The sequence below is a fragment of the Rhamphochromis longiceps genome, linkage group LG3 (assembly GCF_057381845.1).
Source record: "Rhamphochromis longiceps isolate RC_006_pf linkage group LG3, R_longiceps_female_GT1.1, whole genome shotgun sequence".
NCBI lineage: Eukaryota > Metazoa > Chordata > Actinopteri > Cichliformes > Cichlidae > Rhamphochromis > Rhamphochromis longiceps.
This window is the reverse complement of record NC_140559.1, coordinates 12796911-12817767: the sequence shown is the minus strand read 5'-3', so window position 1 is coordinate 12817767 and position 20857 is coordinate 12796911. Positions and strand designations below refer to the sequence as shown.

The following is a 20857-nucleotide window of genomic DNA, read 5'->3' as shown; positions in this document are numbered from 1 at the left end:
ATCATCTCATCTGTTCATCTTCTGTCTTCCGGAGTACCACAAGATCTACATCAGGGCAACTTAGTTTTCCCTGAATATTCTTCTTTGGTTCCACTTTTGTGTGGAGTTTGCATGTTCTCCCCGTGTTTGCGTGGGTTCCCTCCGGGTACTCCGGCTTCCTCCCACCGTCCAAAGACATGCAGCTTGTGGGGATAGGTGAATTGGATACTTCAAATTGCCACTAGGTGTGAATGTGCGAGTGAATGGGAGTGTGAATGGCTGTCTGTCCCTATGTGTTAGCCCTGCGACAGACTGGCGACCTGTCCAGGTTGTACCCCGCCTTTCACCCTATGACAGCTGGGATAGGCTCCAGCGCCCCCCGTGACCCTGAAAAGGATAAGCGGAAGCGAATGGATGGATGGATGGATGGTTCCACTTTTAGAAAACATAATTTCCTCCTGCGACATCATGGATATTGTTTTTGTCTCAAGCGGTTCCAATGACCCACTTGAGACCACTTGAGGTACCCTTCATGTCCCTTTGGAGCTAAATAGATGTAAGGCTAGTTTTCCAGCTTGTAAAAACAAATGAACATGTGTCGACCGTCAGTGTGTTGCTCACAGACTGCAACATGTTCCAGTGTAAGGTGAGTTCATTGATCAAGTCTGCACCTGGAGGAAAGGTGTCTCCTGTTTCTTTACACTATGACATGAAAGAGCCATGTTTTTATTAGTTTTATATCTGTGGTACTGTGTGTGATTGTAATCATACAAACCGGTTTGTGAAGCAGTTTAAAGTAACTGTTGACTTTGTTGTATATATCAGAGGAGCTCTGTCAATATTTAATCTTTTCATTTACTTTCATGAATTTATTTTATGAAAAAGCAAGCTTTTGTACTGCAGGTTATCAGACATGACCATTAATGCTGAAGCAAAGGAGAAGTAACACTGACCGATAGTGAAACTGAGACACTGACCAGAGAAGTGGATAAGAGGAAACAAGCTTTATTTACTGATCTCAGTTCAGGATTCTGCTCAGACGAGACACATAAAAACACAAATCAACTGTTAAAAATAAACACCAAAGATCAGGTGACATTTGTTTGCAAAGCACTTTATAAATAGTATTCTGTGTATAATAGTTTAAATGTATGTTTTAAGTTGAAAATATAGTGTATGAATGAAATATGAAATAAGAAAACTTACATGTGGTTTATCTGTGACCCCTGAGTTGGGTTTCTAGACACTGGAAACCAAACCAGTACTGTGCCATAATGACTCGTGAACCAGCCAAACCTCTGCCAAGTGGTGATTTCTACTGTCAGGCGACTTTTCGTCTGCATCACATCTACTGTCTTTTCACAAACTACTTTGTACTTTGTTTGATTTATACATGAGGTTTTGATGTTAATGTTTTTCTAAGAACTAGCTGGTGGGTTGCTAACAGATCCATGTCATAAAACACAATTACCAAATAATCACCAGCAAACTGTCTTATAGACAGGACGTTGACTCAAACAGTTTATCAGTTCATCATTTCATATTAATGACAAATGTTCAGAATATTTTTATTTTTGATATACATGCATGATTTATGTTTCAGCCATAAATGGTTTTATATTCATATAACATGACCGATGAATGTGTAGCTCAGTAAAGTTCCATTAAATCTGTCCACACTGTTGTGGGTTGTTTTGATTATTTAATTCTGCTTATCAGGATTTTTAAAAATGTGTTTTTATTTGATTGAATTTATCAGTCATATGAAACTATAATTTCATGTCTCTGTAAAGTTTCTCTGTCGTTGCTTTTTTAAAGAAGACATGGGCGGTGTTGCTCTTGTTCTTATGTTATACTCCTAAAAGAATGCTGTATAAAGCAGAAAGGCCCACTCTATTTTTTCTATTGTTTCATACATATTTATTTTATTAATATTGTGAATGTAGGAAATATATCTTTATTTATAGTTTTTAATGACAGACATAAAGTATATATAACAAGTTATTAACAGCCTCAGTGAGGCTCTGATGAAACAGCTTCAGGGGCTTCACAGGAAGTGAACAAGGGAAAACCAGAATTACGTTTTCCTTCTAATAAACAAGAAGCTGAAGCTTCCGATGAGATGGTCGCTCTCTTTGATCATGTATCATAAAGTTTCATCAGAATTTAAGAAGATTGACATGTTTCAGGTCCCTGCTGCACTGAAACATTAATTTGGATCACTCAGAGAAGTCATGCTCAGTGGTGACATCAACAGCAACCTCCTCATTCTGCCCACCCTGGTGGGTCATCTCCATGGAAACAACAACTCTGTTTCCTGTGGACAGAGTAAAAACATCAGTGACCAGTACAATGAAACACGTCTAACATAACTATTGTGTCTTTAGGTTTCCTGGATTCGCTTCATTTAGCACTCACACAAAGATGTTTATTTAATCTAGATATAAGTATGAAGAAAGTGTGAAGACGTTTTACTTCCTTTGCCTACTGATTGATCATCAGTGGACCCAGATGCAGACACACTAATTAAAAAACAGCTTTTATTAGACACATGAATGACGGGTAAACAGGAGAGTATCTTAACAGAGACTCAAACAGAAGACAAGTGAAAACTGTTGCTACACACAGTCACAATGAGGATGAATCAGGAAACACCAGAAAACAACAACAGCTGAAACTAATCAGGGACACTGAGATAAGGGAAGCAAAACTAAATCAAGAACCGAAAAGATTTAAAAAAGCAACAACAAAAGTACAGTGACATAGACACACCAAACATGAAGTAAAAGCTGAAAAACAAGAAAGTGAAAATGAACTACAACTCTAACCACGATAATTTTACTTCTAAAAGGTTCCAAACGTAAGAAACATGAAGACTAAACTGAGAAAATAATCCAGGAACAATCTACTCCTACACCAGTAATAATAATTATGATAACGTAAACTCAAAACACCATGAACACAGATATCTAAACTCAATGAAGCAAAACTAAAAACAATGAAACACATCACCTAGCTCACAGTGATGCACCTGTGTGCAGATATCTACCTGAGCGTGTGGCGGAGATCCGGTCCAGGTAAATAGACAGCAGCAGACCGGTTGTGATGAAATATGGACAGAAGACCAGCAGGTGGAAGAGAAGTCTGAACACAGACAGAGAGGAAGGAGGAGGTTGAGGAGCAGGTGAGGAAGAGCTGGTTGGATGAGAAGAAGAGGGAAGAGAGGAGCTGGAGCGCATGGTTTCAAGATGAGGAGCCACAGAAGATCTGAAAGCAGTTACAGGATCTGTAGGAGGAGAGGTGAGGGAGTGATTTCAGTTCATTAAATCGTATTGTCACTCAAAGTAAAATGACTTGGTCCAAACTTGGCACCGCACGCTCAGAAACACTGCTAATGATTTCATTCCTCACTAATGGTTGTTGATAGGGAATTGTCTTAAATATATGATTCTACTCTTCCTCAGTTCTTCGTGACAACACCTTTCCTCCACCTCATGATGCTTTCCATCAAGGTCAAGGAAAGTGTTTAGGAAAATGTTAAACAGGTGACTTTTGTACTATGTAACCACAATGACATGAACTGATGTCAGTGTACTGACCTCTGATCTTCAGGAAGCTTTTAGGAGATGGTCCAGCCAGATCAGTAGCACACCAGTACAGACCCTCATTAGACTGCTGCACATTGGAGATGGTGTGCTCTTTATATCCAGATCCAAGAAGACGTCCACTGAAGAAGAAGTAAGCTGCCACCATGTCACCATTGATCTGTCTGCAACGCAGAGTAACATCACTTCCTGTTATCACAGGAAGTGCAGGGATCTCCAAGATCACTCCTTTTTCTGTATAAGAGACAAAACGATTCATAAAGAGAGACAGAGTTACACTAACAGAGCAGTCAGAAGCTAAAGCTTCAGCAGGGGTCATCAGTCACCTGTGACTTTGGAGTCAGTCAGACAGTACAGCCACTTTGGTTTTTGGCGTTATTTTTGTGCTACTATTCTGAGTGCATGTAAAAAAAAAATTGCAGGTGCAAGTGTTGCATTTTGAGGAGAAATTTATTTTGAGCGAAGAAAAGATAAATTTGAGTGAACAAAAGTCATTGCTGCGTGCAAAAACTGTATTTCAGTGTTTGCTATTGTCCATACACACACACACAACAGCAGCCCCTGTCACTCAGTTTTTGCATTTGCTCTTGCTCACATTGTGTTACTCGCGCTCTCAACATTTCTGCCCGTGGGCGCTCAACTCTTTCTGTACACTGTTGTATTTGTGCTACAAAACCAGCCAATCACAGACTTGGATGCAAAAAAAATCTGATTGGCTGTTTTGTTTTCCAATCAGCTTGAAATGACGGAATTCAATATCCCAGAATCCATTTTGTCCAAAACTCAAACAAGGCAGTGGCGGAGGAGCACAGAGTGGTTGAGTTTGAAATATTTGAAATGCAAAATCTATTTAGTTTTGGACACTGAGTCTCTTTAGTAAATCCAGCAGTGTTAAATGTCAAATAGAGGTTTTGTGCCACTACAGTGAATATGGACCTCTTTGTTCCTTCTTTAATATTCCAACATTTGTAACAATGGGATAGATTTCACTGGCTCTTCTAGTTTATGTGACTTGAATACATTAACAGGGGAAGAACATGTATCGTTAAAGTAAGATGTAAACTACAACCTTTCATTGATCTCTATGACATTTCTATTATAGTCAAGGAAAAGAGTTTGAATAAGGAAAAAGATCACTTCCTTCAGAATCAGATCTGATTCTATGCATTAGAAAGGTATAGTAATCATCCACAACTATTTTCAGTTGCAGATGATAAAGGATTCAGAAAGTTTATTCATGCAGGTCCATATGACAGAGAATATGCATCTTCTTTTTGTTTTCATATTTTAATTTATATTTTATTGTGTTGTGGTTTGCAGTGTTTTGTGTTGTTTCATTTTAAATTTGTAAAAGGAAAAAGCTGAAAATTTAAATAGTTAAAAGTTGAAATGTGAAGAGTTGGTTTTTGTATTATATGATTTATTTATTACATTTTATGTGGAGTGAATAAATAAAATTATATTTACGGTGGCCACTAGAACAAAACACGTACAAACACAACAGAAGTGCTCCAGGATGCTAGGGGGCAGTGTTGAGCTTTTGTTACGTAGTGGCTACACAAGCCAGCAAGTACCAACGACCACATTTGGTGTGTGGTGGTAACAGGTAAATGAACATTTTTTTTAATTATTTGAATATATATGAATGCTTGTGTATAAATACACAAACAATACACACATGCTTTCAATTGTGTAATTTAAGTGATCTAGTAGCTCTGTTTTGAAGTCCAGTTAACGCTAGAAATGTGTTTTGGAGTTTGTACGTGCTTTGTCTCTAGGGGCAACTGCATATATTTATATATAAATAATACCACTTTTTTTTTACATTAGTAATTATTTTTGTGCATAATTTTATTTTGTTGTTAATACTAAATTAATTAAAGCAACAAAACAACCTGAAGAGCCGGTTTGGAGCCGAAGGAGCGGGCTCTTTTTAGTGAGCCGAACCGAAAGAGCCGGTTCTCTAAAAAGAGCCAGAAATCCCATCACTAATCTGTACCTGAAACAGTGATGTTAACTTCATCGCTACGCTGTCCAGATGAGCTTTCACAGAAGTAAGCTCCATCAGAGGGGCTGCACAAATTGAGATTACATTGAGAATCATCAAGATCAAAGCCTGCAGCTGCTCCACAGTCCTCAGTGAGTCCTCCTCTGGTCCTCTTCACTGTCCATCCATCAGCTGTCTGTTTATCGTCAACACAATGCAGAGACACTTGACCACAATTACTGAAGAACTGCTTTGAGTCTGGTTTAGCATGCAAAGAGACTGGAGGACAGACAGACAGAGCAAATTTATTTGTGTTCTTGTTGGAGTTTCACTGATTGTTTTCACTTCCATCGACTCACCTGCAGAAACAGTCGGTGCAGACAGCAGCAGCACACACACACCTGTAACAGGTGAAAAGTCCACAGAGTTAAAAGTCTTTAAACTCCTTCTTATTGTCCTCAGAGAAAAAAAAACTGCTGTTGCTCTTTTTCTAGGAGATATTCAACTCATAACAACTGTCGCCCCAAGGCGCTTTATATTGTATGGTAGACCCTACAATAATACATACAGAGATTGTTGGGTTTCAACAATCATATGACCCGCTATGAGCAAGCACTTTGGTGACAGTGGGAAGAAAAAACTCACTTGTAACAGGAAGAAACCTCCGGCAGAGCCAGGCTCAGGTAGGGGTGGCCATCTGCTGTGATATCCACGCTTGATGTCTTAGATGGCTATATTTAAAAGCATGACCTAATCTGGGCATGCCTGGATAAAGTTAGCCCAACCAAGTCATCAGCCTGTAAACTGTTAGAAGCACTTTACAAAAATCTGCTGGGTTACCAAAGCTCAACCATCTGTGCAGCACTTCATGTATCAGGCCTTTTGGGATAATGTCATCAGAGGAAGTCATTCCTCACTAAAGGCACCTGAACAGCTTTTAAATCATGACAAGCTAAATCCTAAATCTCAAGTTTGATTGACTTCACGAAGAATAATGAGTTTGTTTCCAGCTTACAGGGCCAGAGCTCCTCCTTTACTGATTTTTAATCCCTCAGCACTTCTCATCAGTGATTGGGAGATACAAACCTTTTCACATTGAAGATTTCTTCAGTCACGTACCTGAGCACAATCACACAGTGGCTTACAGGTGCTAATTCTGCTGTCTAATTAGCTTTCACAGCTAAAAAGATGCTGTCTGCAATATTTCCCCTATAATTGAGCAATTCATTTTGAGTAGTTTTGGAGGTTTTCTTGGCAGCCTGAGTCCTTAAAAGAATAGCAGCCAACTGGCTGCCCAAAACAGAGAGCTGGTTCTGGGTTTTTAAAAATTAGCCCATTTAGCTCATTCATATCCTTTCCTTTAAACTGACAAATGCCGTTGCTGAACTCGGTAGGACCAAATTTTAAACAATCTGTTTTAAGATGATTATCCATCTTCCTGAAACCCAGAAGAAAAAAAAAATATGGTCTCGGGTCAGTTTAAGCAGTGTTTTTGAGTTTGGGACTTCAGCTTCCAAGTCATCTTGTGTTTCATTCTGTAATCACAGATATTCTGAAGATAATTTAGTTTTAATGCTCCTGCCAGAGAGGAGTTTCCTCCCTCTATTTTGTGTATTTAAATTATTATTTTTTCCATTCTTTCTAAACGTTGCTACTACTTGTTACTGACTCAGAGAACTATGTGTTTAGTGTTTGATGTTAAAAACAGCATGACATATTTAACATGAACCATCGGTATGGTCGAAACTGAACTGATAAAGACAGGAGACGTTGTAGGAGTGTTTAGCTTATTTTAGAGTTTAGAAATGTGTTAACATAGAATGTAGGATTATTGTAGAGACACTGTCTGTAAAGTAATAAAGGCCTCATTGGGTTGTGAAGTTAGGAGTAGATTTTAGAAGGCTTCTCCCCCACTGAGTGGAAATTCCCCAGAGGATGTTTTAAGGTGGGGGTGTTAACATTTGTAACTGTGGGGGGAGTTTTATGACCTCTAGGAAGATATCTTCACCCACAGTGTTTTAAACTAGCATCCCCAGGCTTCTACCTTTCTACCTATAAAACCCGAGAGCAGTCAAATGGTGGAAGTGGAAGCTAAATTGGCTAGTCATTCATAAGTATATTGGGTCGTTACCTAGGAATTCTGGAGGGAGGGGAGTGGGGGTGAGTGATTGAGGGGGTGGGGGAGCTGCTAAAAGCGGTGAGCTTCCTTTTGTGTTTCATCTTGATGCATTCTCAATCATCCAGGGAAACAAATCTCCAAAAGTCACCAACTTGGAGTGTTTCAGTTTGCCATCTTGGGGAGAAATCAACACACATGGGTGTAGGTCCTTTGTTGCTGACATTTATTGATAAAAACAGTACAAAAAACCAACCATTTGTACACATATTTACAAATAATTCAACATTGTCAGCAATCACTCACAATCCTGGCACTGCCTCTGGTGTACGGACCTCCTCTCCAAGGAAAGAAAATGCAGAGAAGACTCACCACTCAGCAGGCCTTGGAAATGATCCTGACGGAAGTCGACCCTTGTGACTCGGATGGAGAAGACCTAGCAGTTCAGCCGGATTCGGACTCAGAGCTGTCTGATCAGTCTTCCGGTTAGTTTCATTTCATGTTATTTCCTTTTTCATTTCAAACAAGTAAGTGGATGTAGTTAGTAAGTAAGATATTTCAGACATTATTCTGATACAGAGGAGGAGATACTGGAATTATAATTAGTATCTATGCATGCATTTGTGATTTTGTTTGACCTTCCCATTTTGCTCACAATTTGAATTTGTTCACACTGCAGATGAGGAGACTGCTTCTCCACCGAAAAAGAGACCTTGTTTGGGGACTGAGACAGCGAAAGATGGCACAGTGTGGCGTGAAGAACATGTGGGGACCTGTCTCCCTTTCACCCCAATAGAAGCGTACGCTGCAGATGGAGAGCCAACGGCTAAGGCCAGGAGAAGTATCTCGAGTCGCCTTCAGAGCTTCCTGTGTTTCGTCACTCTTGACATGCTTCGTAGCATTCAAGAATGGACTATTCAACATGCACAGCAAACGGAGCATGTTCATTGGTTCATGGACCTCCCTGAACTAATGGCATTTATTGCAATTGTGATCTTGCGGGGGGTTTGCAGGCTTCCATCGGTAAATGACTGCTGGTCAGCAAACCTGGGAAACCCACAGATAATTGGAACTATGGCACGAAACCGCTTCCAAAACATCATGCAACACCTACGCTTTGATGACAAGTCCACCCGCTGTGATCGAGCAAAGACTGACAAGTTTGCTGCAGATCGCAACAGATCGCAATGAATTCACCACTCAGGTATGTTGCAGGTCTTTTGTGGTTCTATGTTTATGTGTTTCATTGTGTGTAAAAGGGCTATGAAAATAACAATTTATCTTATTTCTTAGGTGTTTTCAACCTCTGCTGCCACGCTGACGGCGTATGCGGCCAAACGGAAGAAGACAGTCTATATTCTTAGCAGCATGCACAGCGTGGTTCACCAAACACTGTCACCCTTTACAACAAAACAAAGTGTGGCGTGGATGTGATTGACCAGATGGTTCTGGAGTACACTGTCCGCAAAGGAACACGGTGCTGGCCAGTCGCCGTGTTTTATAACATGATTGACATGGCAGCACTGAATGCACATGTGCTGTATCAAGCATGCACCGGGACGAAGGAAAGACGGGTGGACTTCCTGGTGGCGCTTGCAACAGAGTTGGCTCACTCTCATGTAGCTGCGAAGAAGGCAAGAAAAGATCAGTTGCTTCGGGCAGAACCCTCCACACCGAGCCCTGGAAAAAGAGCCACGTGTCAGGTCAAACACAAATGCAAGATAAATCAGGCCACTGTGCGATGTGTTCACTGCTACAGGTACACATGTGGTAAATGCAGACTACAGGTACCATGGCAGTGCCAGGATTGTGAGTGATTGCTGACAATGTTGAATTATTTGTAAATATGTGTACAAATGGTTGGTTTTTTGTACTGTTTTTATCAATAAATGTCAGCAACAAAGGACATACACCCATGTGTGTTGATTTCTCCCCAAGATGGCAAACTGAAACACTCCAAGTTGGTGACTTTTGGAGATTTGTTTCCCTGGATGATTGAGAATGCATCAAGATGAAACACAAAAGGAAGCTCACCGCTTTTAGCAGCTCCCCCACCCCCTCAATCACTCACCCCCACTCCCCTCCCTCCAGAATTCCTAGGTAACGACCCAATATACATATGAATGACTCCAGCATTTGACTGACTGCTCTCCGGCTTTTAAAGGTAGAAACGCAAAATGATGACTCCGCGGGGGTCTAAGGTAGAAAACCAAAATGACTGCTCTCCGGGGGTCTAAGTGTTAACTGTCACGCACACACATCCACACGCACACTCACTCATGTGCATTCACACATACACACAGGTATGCGCACGCACTCACTCACGAGCACTCACATAGACACGTGGGAACGTGCACATGTAGGCATTCACGTGCTCGTGCACATAGACACAGACAGAGTTTGCAGCACACCGTAGGGGGTTTTATGATGGGGTCACTTCTATAAAGCTGGCTGTAACTAACAAAGGGGTGAAGATTTTGGAGAGGGACACCGGCCTCGTCTTCCCTTCTAGAAGTGCATGCTTAAATGAAGATAAATGAAGATGAATAAAGATGAATAAAAGATTTTGTGAAAATGACTACTGAGTCCGGTGCCATCTCTGGATGCTCGAGGAATAGAAAGAACCGGGGTAAAACTGATTTCGCAACAACGTACAGTTTAATACACTTTTATCATGTATATTAATTGTACAAAACGGGATAAAAGATGAAGCATGTGTCCCTTTCTAGTTTCTTAATTTAATTTATTTTTCTCATTTCTGCTGCAGCTGTCTCTACTTCACACCTGTCTACAAAAACAAGCTGACTTCCTGTTTTTACCTCCTGTAGCACCAAGGAAACTCAGCATTCACAGAGTGTCTGTTCTTTAGCTGGACTCGCTCTGATCTCTGTGGGAGCTGAAATTATTAAGTGTAGGAGCTCTGTGTGACTCACCAAAGAGCAGTGTGACGGCTGCAGTCTTCATGGTGTCTTGATGATGACTGAAGATGAAAGTGAGCAACAGAGTCTCACTTCAGCTCTTTACGGCAGCATGTTACCACATTAAAGACAGAAGCCTCAGAGTGAAAGCTCTTTGCTTACCCTCCCTTCCCTGTTAATGCCCTTCATGGCCCCCTGGCAAAACTTTGATAGACCCGCCCCTGCACAGTTACCAGCTGTCAGCTGCTTAGAAAAGGATCCTGATGTTATTTGTCTCTCAGAAACACTTCATAACTTCAACTCATTCATGTCTCCTAAAAGGTAAACCTGTTTCTCCATCACAGCTCTGATGGTTCAGTAAGGACATCTCCTGGTTTCATCTTCATGTTTCCCTCTCACCAAATAACCAAACCGACATCATGACAAGTAGACAATTAGAAAGTAATATTAAATAAACTCTAACAACAGCTGATCAAGCTTAAACATGCTGCTGTTGTTCATCTGCTGGTTTCCCTTTTTAGCGCAAAGTGACCGGTAAACAAACTAGAGAAAAGCCGATCAGCTGATCAGTGATCATTTTCATGATTGAAGTAGCAACAAGAGAGAGGGGGGGGGAGAATGAGAGAAGAAGAGGCAGCTGTGCAGCATAAAGACGCAGAATAACTCCAGCTTTGTGTTTTTGTTTCATTCTAGCTGAAGTACGGGACAAACTGTGCTCCTTCTCAGCTCAATATGAAAGGTGTAGCATTTTCTCTGAATACTGGGCGATTCCGTTTTTTAGAGGACAGTTGGCAACTCTACTAACTATTCCAACTATCTAAGCATTCTTTGCTAAACTTCTCTTTTGACAGAATTCTCTTAAGAGACTATCCAAACTCTGCAGCTTACTTAGAGAAACAGTAGCTATGCTTTTTAGACGAACATCCTACACCAGACCACATCCTACCATTTCTTGCCATCATGCAGGTTTCCAGCCAACCACAGCCTCGGATGTTATGCAATACTGGTTGTTCACAAAAACAATACATGAAGCTGGACCTTATACAGAACAGACACTGCTTTGTTCCTGTTTACAAGCTGGTAAAGCAAACACTTTGAATCAGTACTCAATACCACACTGTTCTTGATGCTTTTACATGTATATGGAAAGGTTCAGTTTCCTCAAATGTCACATCAGGCTTGTTTTAGGATTTTGTGTCACAGATGACATACTGATTAAATTTAAGTGTCCATCCATTCGCTTCCGCTTATCCTTTTCAGGGTCGCGGGGGGCGCTGGAGCCTATCCCAGCTGTCATAGGGCAAGAGGCGGGGTACACCCTGGACAGGTCGCCAGTCTGTCGCAGGGCCAACACACAGGGACAGACAACCATTCGCACTCACATTTTTTCGCACATTCACACCTAGTGACAATTTGGATTATCCAATTAACCTATCCCCACAAGCTGCATGTCTTTGGACGATGGGAGGAAGCCGGAGTACCCGGAGGGAACCCACGCAAACACGGGGAGAACATGCAAACTCCACACAGGGAGACCCCGGCCTGATGGTGGAATTGAACTCAGGACCTTCTTGCTGTGCGACAACAGTGCTAACCACCGTGCCACCGTGCTAAATTTAAGTGTAATTATCAATTTATGTGAAGCATTGTTGACAACTGTATGGTTTAAGCATACTGAAAGGGAATTGTGAGAACAGAGTTTGGCTGTAAGCCTGCTGATTGTCAGCTTGAAACACTCACACAAACTATGATAAATAAACTAGTGTAGGAAATTATGAGTACCTGTAAATGATGTGAAGCTCTGTGTTGGATGATTGTCGTACAGTTCTCAGTGTCATTACTATGTTTTTGTCATTTCTGTGAAGATGAAATACTTCAGGGGTATACATCCAGCTGTGTCAGCTGACAGAATGTCAGAGCAGTGTTTGCTCTGCTTCAGAAGGTCAGCAGTCTTCACAGGAAGCTGATTCTAGTCAGGTGTAAAGTTTCCATTACTGTCTTAACAGCTACATGATGATCATCTTTGGTCTTGCAGCAGAGGAGGAATGATCAGAATAACCTGCCCCAGTCACACTGCAACTTTGAGGGTGGATGCTGATGAGTGAGAGGAACACTGGTGGAGTCTGAGATCCACAACTTTATCGTTATTATTATATTATTATCAGTGTTGGGCAAGTTACTTTGAAAACGTAATTAAAATATAGTTACTTCTTCAAAAAAGTAACTGAGTTAGTAACTGAGTTATAATATTCTAAAAGTAATTAATTAACTATTGCATTACTTAAAAAAAAATGTTTTACCATCTGGGGCCCAGGGTATAATCGGCCATTTTTAACTACTTTTGATGTTTCCTCTACATTTCACCTTTAAAAACTATTTACTTTGCCTTTTTTTGTTATCATTCTTTTCAGCACAACCCCACGTGTCTGAATTTACAGTTATGTTTCCATTTTGACATACTGTATTAACTCAATTGATCTAAAATTAGACAAAAAACATAAAATCCGAGTTGAAAAAGTGATATTTTTTACTGTAACAAACCACAAAGATGCTTAATGAATCATATTTCGTAACTTTAAATGCAAATATAAATTGAAAATGTTTAAAATCATATGCACAAGTTTTACAAACAACATCACAGCCTGACACCTGCAGGTCTGACAGCAGCAGGTGTATCACTCCTGTTTCTACCTGGAGACACTTCATTGTTCTGACACACAACACAAAACTATCCACAGCACTACACACTAACTACACAAGACAACACGTCACTCCTAAAACTTTCCTCTCTTCCTAAACAACCAGATGTCATGTTGCCATATCATTTTTTGATTGGTCGACATGGTGCATTTTCCCACCAACACGAAAGGGCAGGTTTGGGTTTTTTTTTTGCTCATAAGCAGTGCTTATGAGTGCTTGTTAGCGCTGTCCTTAGACAGTAAACATGATGAAACTATTGAGGAAAAACGCCGGGTATAAATTGTTTATCATGACTCTGGTTTTACGTGGCCTATCAACACAATTTAGAAACTGGTATATATCACCTTGTTGCTTTGTCATCTTGAAGTGGTCATGTGATTGGCTTACCACGACTTTATTCTTCCTCAGTCAAACAGCAGCACTCATGAGATTGTTTTGCCCCCTTAGCTCCAGGCAGAAAATGATTGCCGTCCGCGGGACGGCAATCAAAACACAAACCAAGCACACCATTGTTTTTCTTGTGACATTACCAATAAGTTTGATTTGTCACATGGCCCTCTTCCTATTGAAAAAACAAAAGTTGTATCCAAGATGGCCGACTTCTAAATGGCCACCATGGTCACCACCCATCTTAAGGAGTTTGCCCCCTCACATATACTAATGTGCCACAAACAGGACTTTAATATCACCAACCATTACCATGTTGTTACAGTGTATCCATATAAATGGTCCATCCTGTATATACCAGTTTTTGAATTGTGTCGATGGGCCACGTAAAACCAGAGTTATGATAAAAAATACACACGATGTCTTTTTCTGAACAAAACAGCGGTGTTTACAGCGGGAAGAACATTAAAAACGACGTTTTTTCAATTTTAAATACACGTAGACATTGAGGGCTAGCAGGAGGGACTATGCACTTACCTGCTGATCTCTGGCAGGTAGCTCCATGCCCTCCTGGGTTTTAATTGCACCTTAGAACACACATGCATCAACACTACAATGAGCGGGTGGAGGGAGGTTTGGAGTCTTCTCTCACCCCCGTTCTCTGCGGCCTGCTGGAGCGGGGGGGCTAGGAGGAGTTGGCCGTCCGACTGCGGTCTGGAGTGTGGGGCCTCCCTGCTGCTGCGGAGTCGGGGCGGTCTGCCTCTCCCCACCGCAGGGAAAAGGGTAACACCACCTGGGTCTGGGTGCAGTTCCCCCCTCCAGGGGCAAAGGTACCTAGACCCGGCTCGTAGAGTACGCTTGGGGAGTGTGATCGTATGTACAGCGTCTCTTTATGTCTGTCTCCACGTCGGTTGAGTGTGGAGTAAGTGCATATGAGAGCATGAGGGTGGGAATGGATGTTTGTGTCTGTGTGTGCCTGTATGTCTGTGTCTATATGTCAGGTTGGGTATCAGACGCCACCTCTCTGGGGACATCTCAGGCCCTCCAAGGTTTGGAGGCCTATCTCCCCCCACCACCACTTCCCCTGCCGGTGGCGGACTCCCTCAGACATCGGTGCATTGGTGGTTCTTTGTGTCTGGGGGTGGGCGTCCGGGTACACACCGGCTCACTCCTTGGCGGCCGCTTATTGGGGCTCGCTCGGGCCACTTCGGAGGTGGGGTGCCCCCGGCCTCTCGGCCTGGGGCTCGGTCACTCAGGCACAGCTGGCTGCCGGCGGAGCTCACGGGCGCGTCACTGCAACTCCCCCTGGCTTCTGCTCCGCGCCTGCTGAATGAGCCCTCATCTGGGACTCTCCTTAGTAGGGATGGGTACCGGTGTCCGGTGCCATGATGGCACCGGTTCTGACATAAACGGTAGTAACCAGACCGAAAGCAGTGCACATTTCGGTGCTTTATTTCGGTGCTTTTTTTTCCTGAGCTGTGATACACTTCTAGCCAATCATTTTACGTTTCCGAGGATAGTAGGCGGGTCCAGGTACGTACGTTCTTTTGGAGCAGAGCTACAGATTAAAAATGCCCAAGGCGAAGCGGTCAAAAGTCTGGCTGTACTTCACAGCAAAATATGCAAACTCAGCAGCCTGCAACAAGCGCTTTAAGCTGATACTGTGATACTGTCAAAGGAGGTAACACCTCGAATCCGATGAAACACCTGGCGACGCATAGCGGGTTTTTTTTAAAAGCCGAGAAATGCACCGTATTTGACGGCAGCAGCAGCCGTTCTTCTCTGCATGAGTAGCTTAATGTTGTTCGTGTGTAATTTACGTTGAGTAGGCTAACCACGTTATTACATTAATGCATGTAAGGTGAACTAGCAAACATCATCATAGCTACATGCGGCTGTCTTCTTGTTTGATGGCAGATACTCCCGTCACCCTGGCCAAAAAGGCTAAAATGACCAAAGAAAAAGAGGGAAACAGCTAAACATGAGAGGTTTTTGGACAAAGTTTGTATTTTTTCCATTGTTTAAGCTTCCAGCCAAGAGTGATACCATATATGCCCCATTTGTGCAGAAAAGGCTAACATTGTTATCTTTTTACAAAAAACAGCTGAACATGAGAGGTTTTTGGACCAATTTTGTGTTCTCCATTCTTTAAACACCGGTTTGAGCACCGTTTAAGCACCGGCACCGTTTCAAAAGTACCGATTTGGCACCGGTATCGGATAAAACCTAAACGATACCCATCCCTACTCCTTAGCTCTTACTAGAACAGTGGCGCGGCTGCCCCTCTGTGGGTCTTCCTTGGTCTCTTGTGTTCTGGGGGCCTCTGGATGTCTGGAGTTTTGATCTCCTCCATACCTGCTTCATACCATAGAGGACAGGGCTGTGGCTCCCCCCACTCCCTAGCAGATCATTACATGGAGAAACCTTTGGAATGCAAGCATGCTGATCCACACAGGTATGCACACAGGTGTACACATGGGTATTCACAGACGCGGACTACAGCTTTCTTGGCTGCTGCCTCAAAGCACATTGTGCGCTGTCTATCTTGCGTGCTGCACAATATCGTTTATTATTTAGTAACTATTGATATCTATTGCTAGCTAGTTTATTGTGATGGTGCTTTTTTTTCTTATTATGTTGCTCTTTGTTGTTTGCTTTCTCTTCTGTTTTTTTTTTCTCCATACAGGTGACCCAGGAGTTTTGTTTTTTTTGTTTGTTTGTTTGTTTGTTTTTTCTCTCTTCCCCCCCTTCTCACCGTCTCTTCTCCCCTTTAGGTTTTCTTTCTCTCCCTCTCTTTCATTCTTTCTCCCTGTCCTATCCCACAGTCATGTCTGTCCCGTTTGTAGCAACTGAAAATAAAATAAACTCATAATTATAATAAAGGTCAATCAAATGGATCAATATGGCAAGGCCACGATGATCCACTTGATAAAATAAATCCGCTTGGCATCTTTCTTGGCCTTAAGACAACAATTCTGATGGCTATAGATCCAAACGGGACAAAAACCCCCCAAAAAAAAAAACCCAAAAAAACGACGTTTTCTATGGACATCACTAGCAAACACTCTCCGCTTGTGAGTGAAAAAAGAAAAAGAAAAAACACCCCTTCCCTATAGGTGTTAAAGTTTACAATGTCAGCCAATCAAAAAGATAATATGGCAACATGTGGCATTTGGTTGTTTAGGTAGAAGGGGAAGTTTTAGGAGCAACACCCGCGACGGAAAGTGGGCAAGCGAAAGAAAGAGAGAGAGAGAGTTTTCATATGTAAGACATATGAAATGTGACGTTTAGTGATGGGTCTTTCTAGCACAAACCCGCCGCTGGAACGAGACATTTCAGCTACACAGCAAAGCAAGACACGAGCAGGCAAAGTTCTTTGTGTTACTCATATATGATGGAGAGAACCATATATGGTTCCAGTCGCTCTTGTCCGCTCCCTCGTAACACTGCTCTTTTATTAGAAAAAAGAGTACTGTGTGTGTATGTAGCTGTGTGTGTGTGTGTGTGTGTGGGTGGGGGGGGGGGGGGGGGGGGTGTCAAGATGTGACCCCATTAACGACTTCCCTAAACCTGCTGGTCTGGAAATCCAGCAGTCCACCTAAACAAAAGGCACTTAGACTAAAACAGATATAGATGTGTTTGCTATACCATATATCAGTAAGGGAAGATAACCTCTCTCATGACCCTAGGATCTGAGTGTGAATGCCAGAACACTCTGGAATGCACACAAAGTCTTTGCAGACGACTAAGGATCAGACCCCTATCAATATGACATCGATTATAAACCTTAAGCATATATGAGTAAATATTTCTAAGGATAAATGACAATCAACAATATAAACCTGACATTTAGCATGTTTGGAGGCTATTGTTAGCGTGTTGTGTTGTTATTGTTTTGTTTTGTGTGTCAGTTAAACTGCTGAATGTCACACAAAACAAAAAAAGCCATCATAGGCAGATTGCAGTGTAAACACTGTCTCCACATGGAAAACAGGACTGATGCGCCTCCTGCTGTCAGACCTGCAGGGTTTAGGCCTGTGCTGTTCTCCTCTGTCTTATACTGAACTTTTTTGGACTGGCACAAATAATTTGTGTGCCTTCTTATTTGATGCAGCCCAGCTGATTGTTCTGTAAATAGATTTAAATGGTTATATAAAAAACGCCTGAGGCCTTTGCTGCATTTTTTGATAAATAGTACAATATAACTTTGTTGTTTGCAAAACTTGTGTATAATTTTTAGAAATGTACAATTTCTATTTGCATTTCAAGTTATGAAATTGATTTGTTAAACATGTTTGTGGGTTTTACAGTAAAAAATATAACTTTTTTCTACTCTGATTTTGAATTTTTTGACTGAATTTAGATCAATTGTGCTAATATAGTATTCCAAAATGAAAAAAAAACCCCTAAAATTTCAGATATTGAGGTTGTGATGAAAATAATGATACCAAACAAGGCAAGATAAACAGCTTTTAAAGGTTAAATATAGAGGTAAAATCAAAAGTAGTCAAAAGTGGCCAATTATGCCCTGGACCCCAGAGGGTTAATATTGTTGTAATTGTTTATAAGTCTATAGAACAATTAGGGGCTGGGAATGTATAAGATAAAGGTCTAAATTTATCTTACTTTGCTCACATTTCACTGAGTGTATATTTGTTAATAACTTGAATTGCATTATTTTTATGGATGAGGATAAAGTGTAAGATAATTGGGAATTTCAGGGTTTACTTTATTCTGTTTAGTGTAATGTTTCTTTCCTTATTTAAATTTTTACATACTGTTCCCTTAATACATGGTAATTGTGCACAGAGGGAGCAGTCGCAATCAGCACTATGGAGTAACAGAGGCTTTAACTAGCTTTGGAGGCAAACTGTTTTCTTGCCGTGCTTGGAAGTGTACAGGAACATTCAGACGGATTACTATAATTCAAGACTGTGAAAATAAATGTTTGCATGTTTGTTTTCAACTACAAGGGAACTTTGTGGATTATTTTCAACTGTACAAGGACACGCGTGCGGCCTGAGTACCAATAAGTACTTCCTTGGTAATACTGCGACTTCCGTCTTTAATGTGGTAACAGGCTAAAGTGAGACTCTGTTGCTCACTTTCATCTTCAGTCATCATCAAGACAACATGAAGACTGCAGTTGTCACACTGCTCTTTGGTGAGTCACACAGAGCTTCTACACTTATTTATTTCAGCTCCCACAAAGATCAGAGCGAGTCCAGCTAAAGGACAGACACTCTGTGAATGCTTAGTTTTCTTGGTGCTACACGAGGTAAAAAAACAGGAAGTCAGCTTGTTTTTGTAGACAGGTGTGAAGTAGAGGAAGCTGCACCAGAAAAAGAAAACATTTTTTTTTTAAGTTAAGAAACTGGAAAGGGACACATGCTTCATCTTTTATCCCATTTTGTATAATTAATATACATGATAAAATTGTATTAAACTGTACGTCTCCTGTCTTTATCAGTTCAGTTTCGATCATACTGATGGTTCATGTTAAATATGTCATGCTGTTTTTAACATCAAATCACAATAACCAAACACATGGTCCTCTATTTAGGTCAATCGTAGCAATAGTAGTAGTCAATAGTAGTAGTAGCAACATTTAGAAAGAATGAAAAAGTAAAAATCTGAGTACACAAACCAGAAGGAGGCACTCATCTCTGAAGGAAGCATTAAAACTTAAAATGTTCGTCAGAAAACCTGAATCTACTAGTTCCAGGTTATAGCCAGTTCAGGAAGTTGAGACAGATTCTTCAAGATTAGGAATCCATCAATTTTACCATTTTTTTTATTTTAATTTTTTTTTTTATCATTTTACCATTTTACCATTAATGAAACAAATGATCCTGATGTCACTGACATCCAGTGTTGGTCAAGTTACTTGAAAAAGTAATCAGTAACTAATTACTGATTACTTCCCCAAAAAGTAATCCTGTTACTTTACTGATTACTTATTTTCAAAAGTAATTAATTACTTAGTTACTTAGTTACTTTTTAAAAACACGATTTACAACTTGAATAAGTGATAAAGCGATAGATCTTTCAGCCCAATTCTACTTTTTCTACTTAAGACTATGCTTCCTTCTCACCGTCACCCAGCCGCCCTCTTTCCCCAGCTGCTTGGGGTCTCCCGGGGAACAGCTAGCGGGGCCTACGCTATCTTCAGCTGCACCAGCTACAGGGGCCTGGCTAGCTACTGGTGAATGAAAGGTGGGAAGCTGACTCCCCAATTCTGTAATCCTGGCCTCCAGAGCTGCAAATATGCTAGATTTGTTACAAGTATCACTACTGATAAAGGAGGCAGAGGAGTAAGCATCTCACACAATGAGTAGGAAAGTGCAGGAGGGACAGGTGAAGAGGCCATGCTGCTAGCAAGTTGCCTATGAGCTAAGCTCAGCTAGCGAAACATAAAAAAAACACAGTGAGTGAATACTTCTTCTAAATTAGGTAGTGAGTACACAGAAAGTGTGCTTCGGATGAAGCAGGTGAAGATTATACTATGAAATTTTTTTAAATTGAATTGCTAAGAGGAGAAGCTACTCAAAAACACCACTGTGTTTGAGCAGGAACAGGAAGTGATACTTGTTGGGTCTGTGTTTCCACAAGCCCAGCTGGTTTAGAGACTTATTCATCATGAAGAAAACAAGACAGTCAGCGATCGATCGATTTATTTGCAAGGGAGGCCTCGTTGGTGTCTACCACAAAATGACCCCAAATCCAGCCTCCTCTCGCTGCCTTTTATTGGGAAAACAGTTCACACAATACACATCACAGTAACGCCCACATGGTTCTAAGACAAGGCACTGTATGTATATGTGTGAACATCTGTATGCATGTGAGGCTGTGTGTGTGTTATGTGAGAATGTGTGTGTGTGACCTCCTGCTGACCAAAAGGGTCATAAAAGCAGGAAGCAACATCACAATAAACAGATCTTCCAGAAAGGATGTACCTGCAATAAAACACTACATCCCCCCCAGAACCTCGAGAGGCTGGAGAGGGGGACAAAGGACTTCCTTTCATTACAGAGTTAAAACAATGTAGAGATGGAAAGCATAAAAATTACAACATTTAACAATTCACTCTAACAATACTCTACCGCAATGAGAGCGAACACCAAGTGACAGCGCCACCAAGAGTCAGAAGAAGGATTCACCCTCT

General features: G+C 41.3%; 1 protein-coding gene across 1 annotated transcript; it reads right to left on the bottom strand.

The window, feature by feature from the left end:
- Window positions 1-2039: 2039 nt before the first annotated feature.
- LOC146672978 (uncharacterized) lies at window positions 2040-10651 on the bottom strand. Its single transcript, XM_085401585.1, has 6 exons — window positions 10621-10651; window positions 5931-5972; window positions 5584-5850; window positions 3579-3818; window positions 3029-3265; window positions 2040-2296 (listed from the first exon to the last, which is right to left on the bottom strand). Exons 1-6 carry the CDS (start codon window positions 10649-10651, stop codon window positions 2199-2201), a joined length of 915 nt encoding a protein of 304 aa, XP_085257711.1. The 3' UTR covers window positions 2040-2198.
- Between the last annotated feature and the right edge of the window lie 10206 nt (window positions 10652-20857).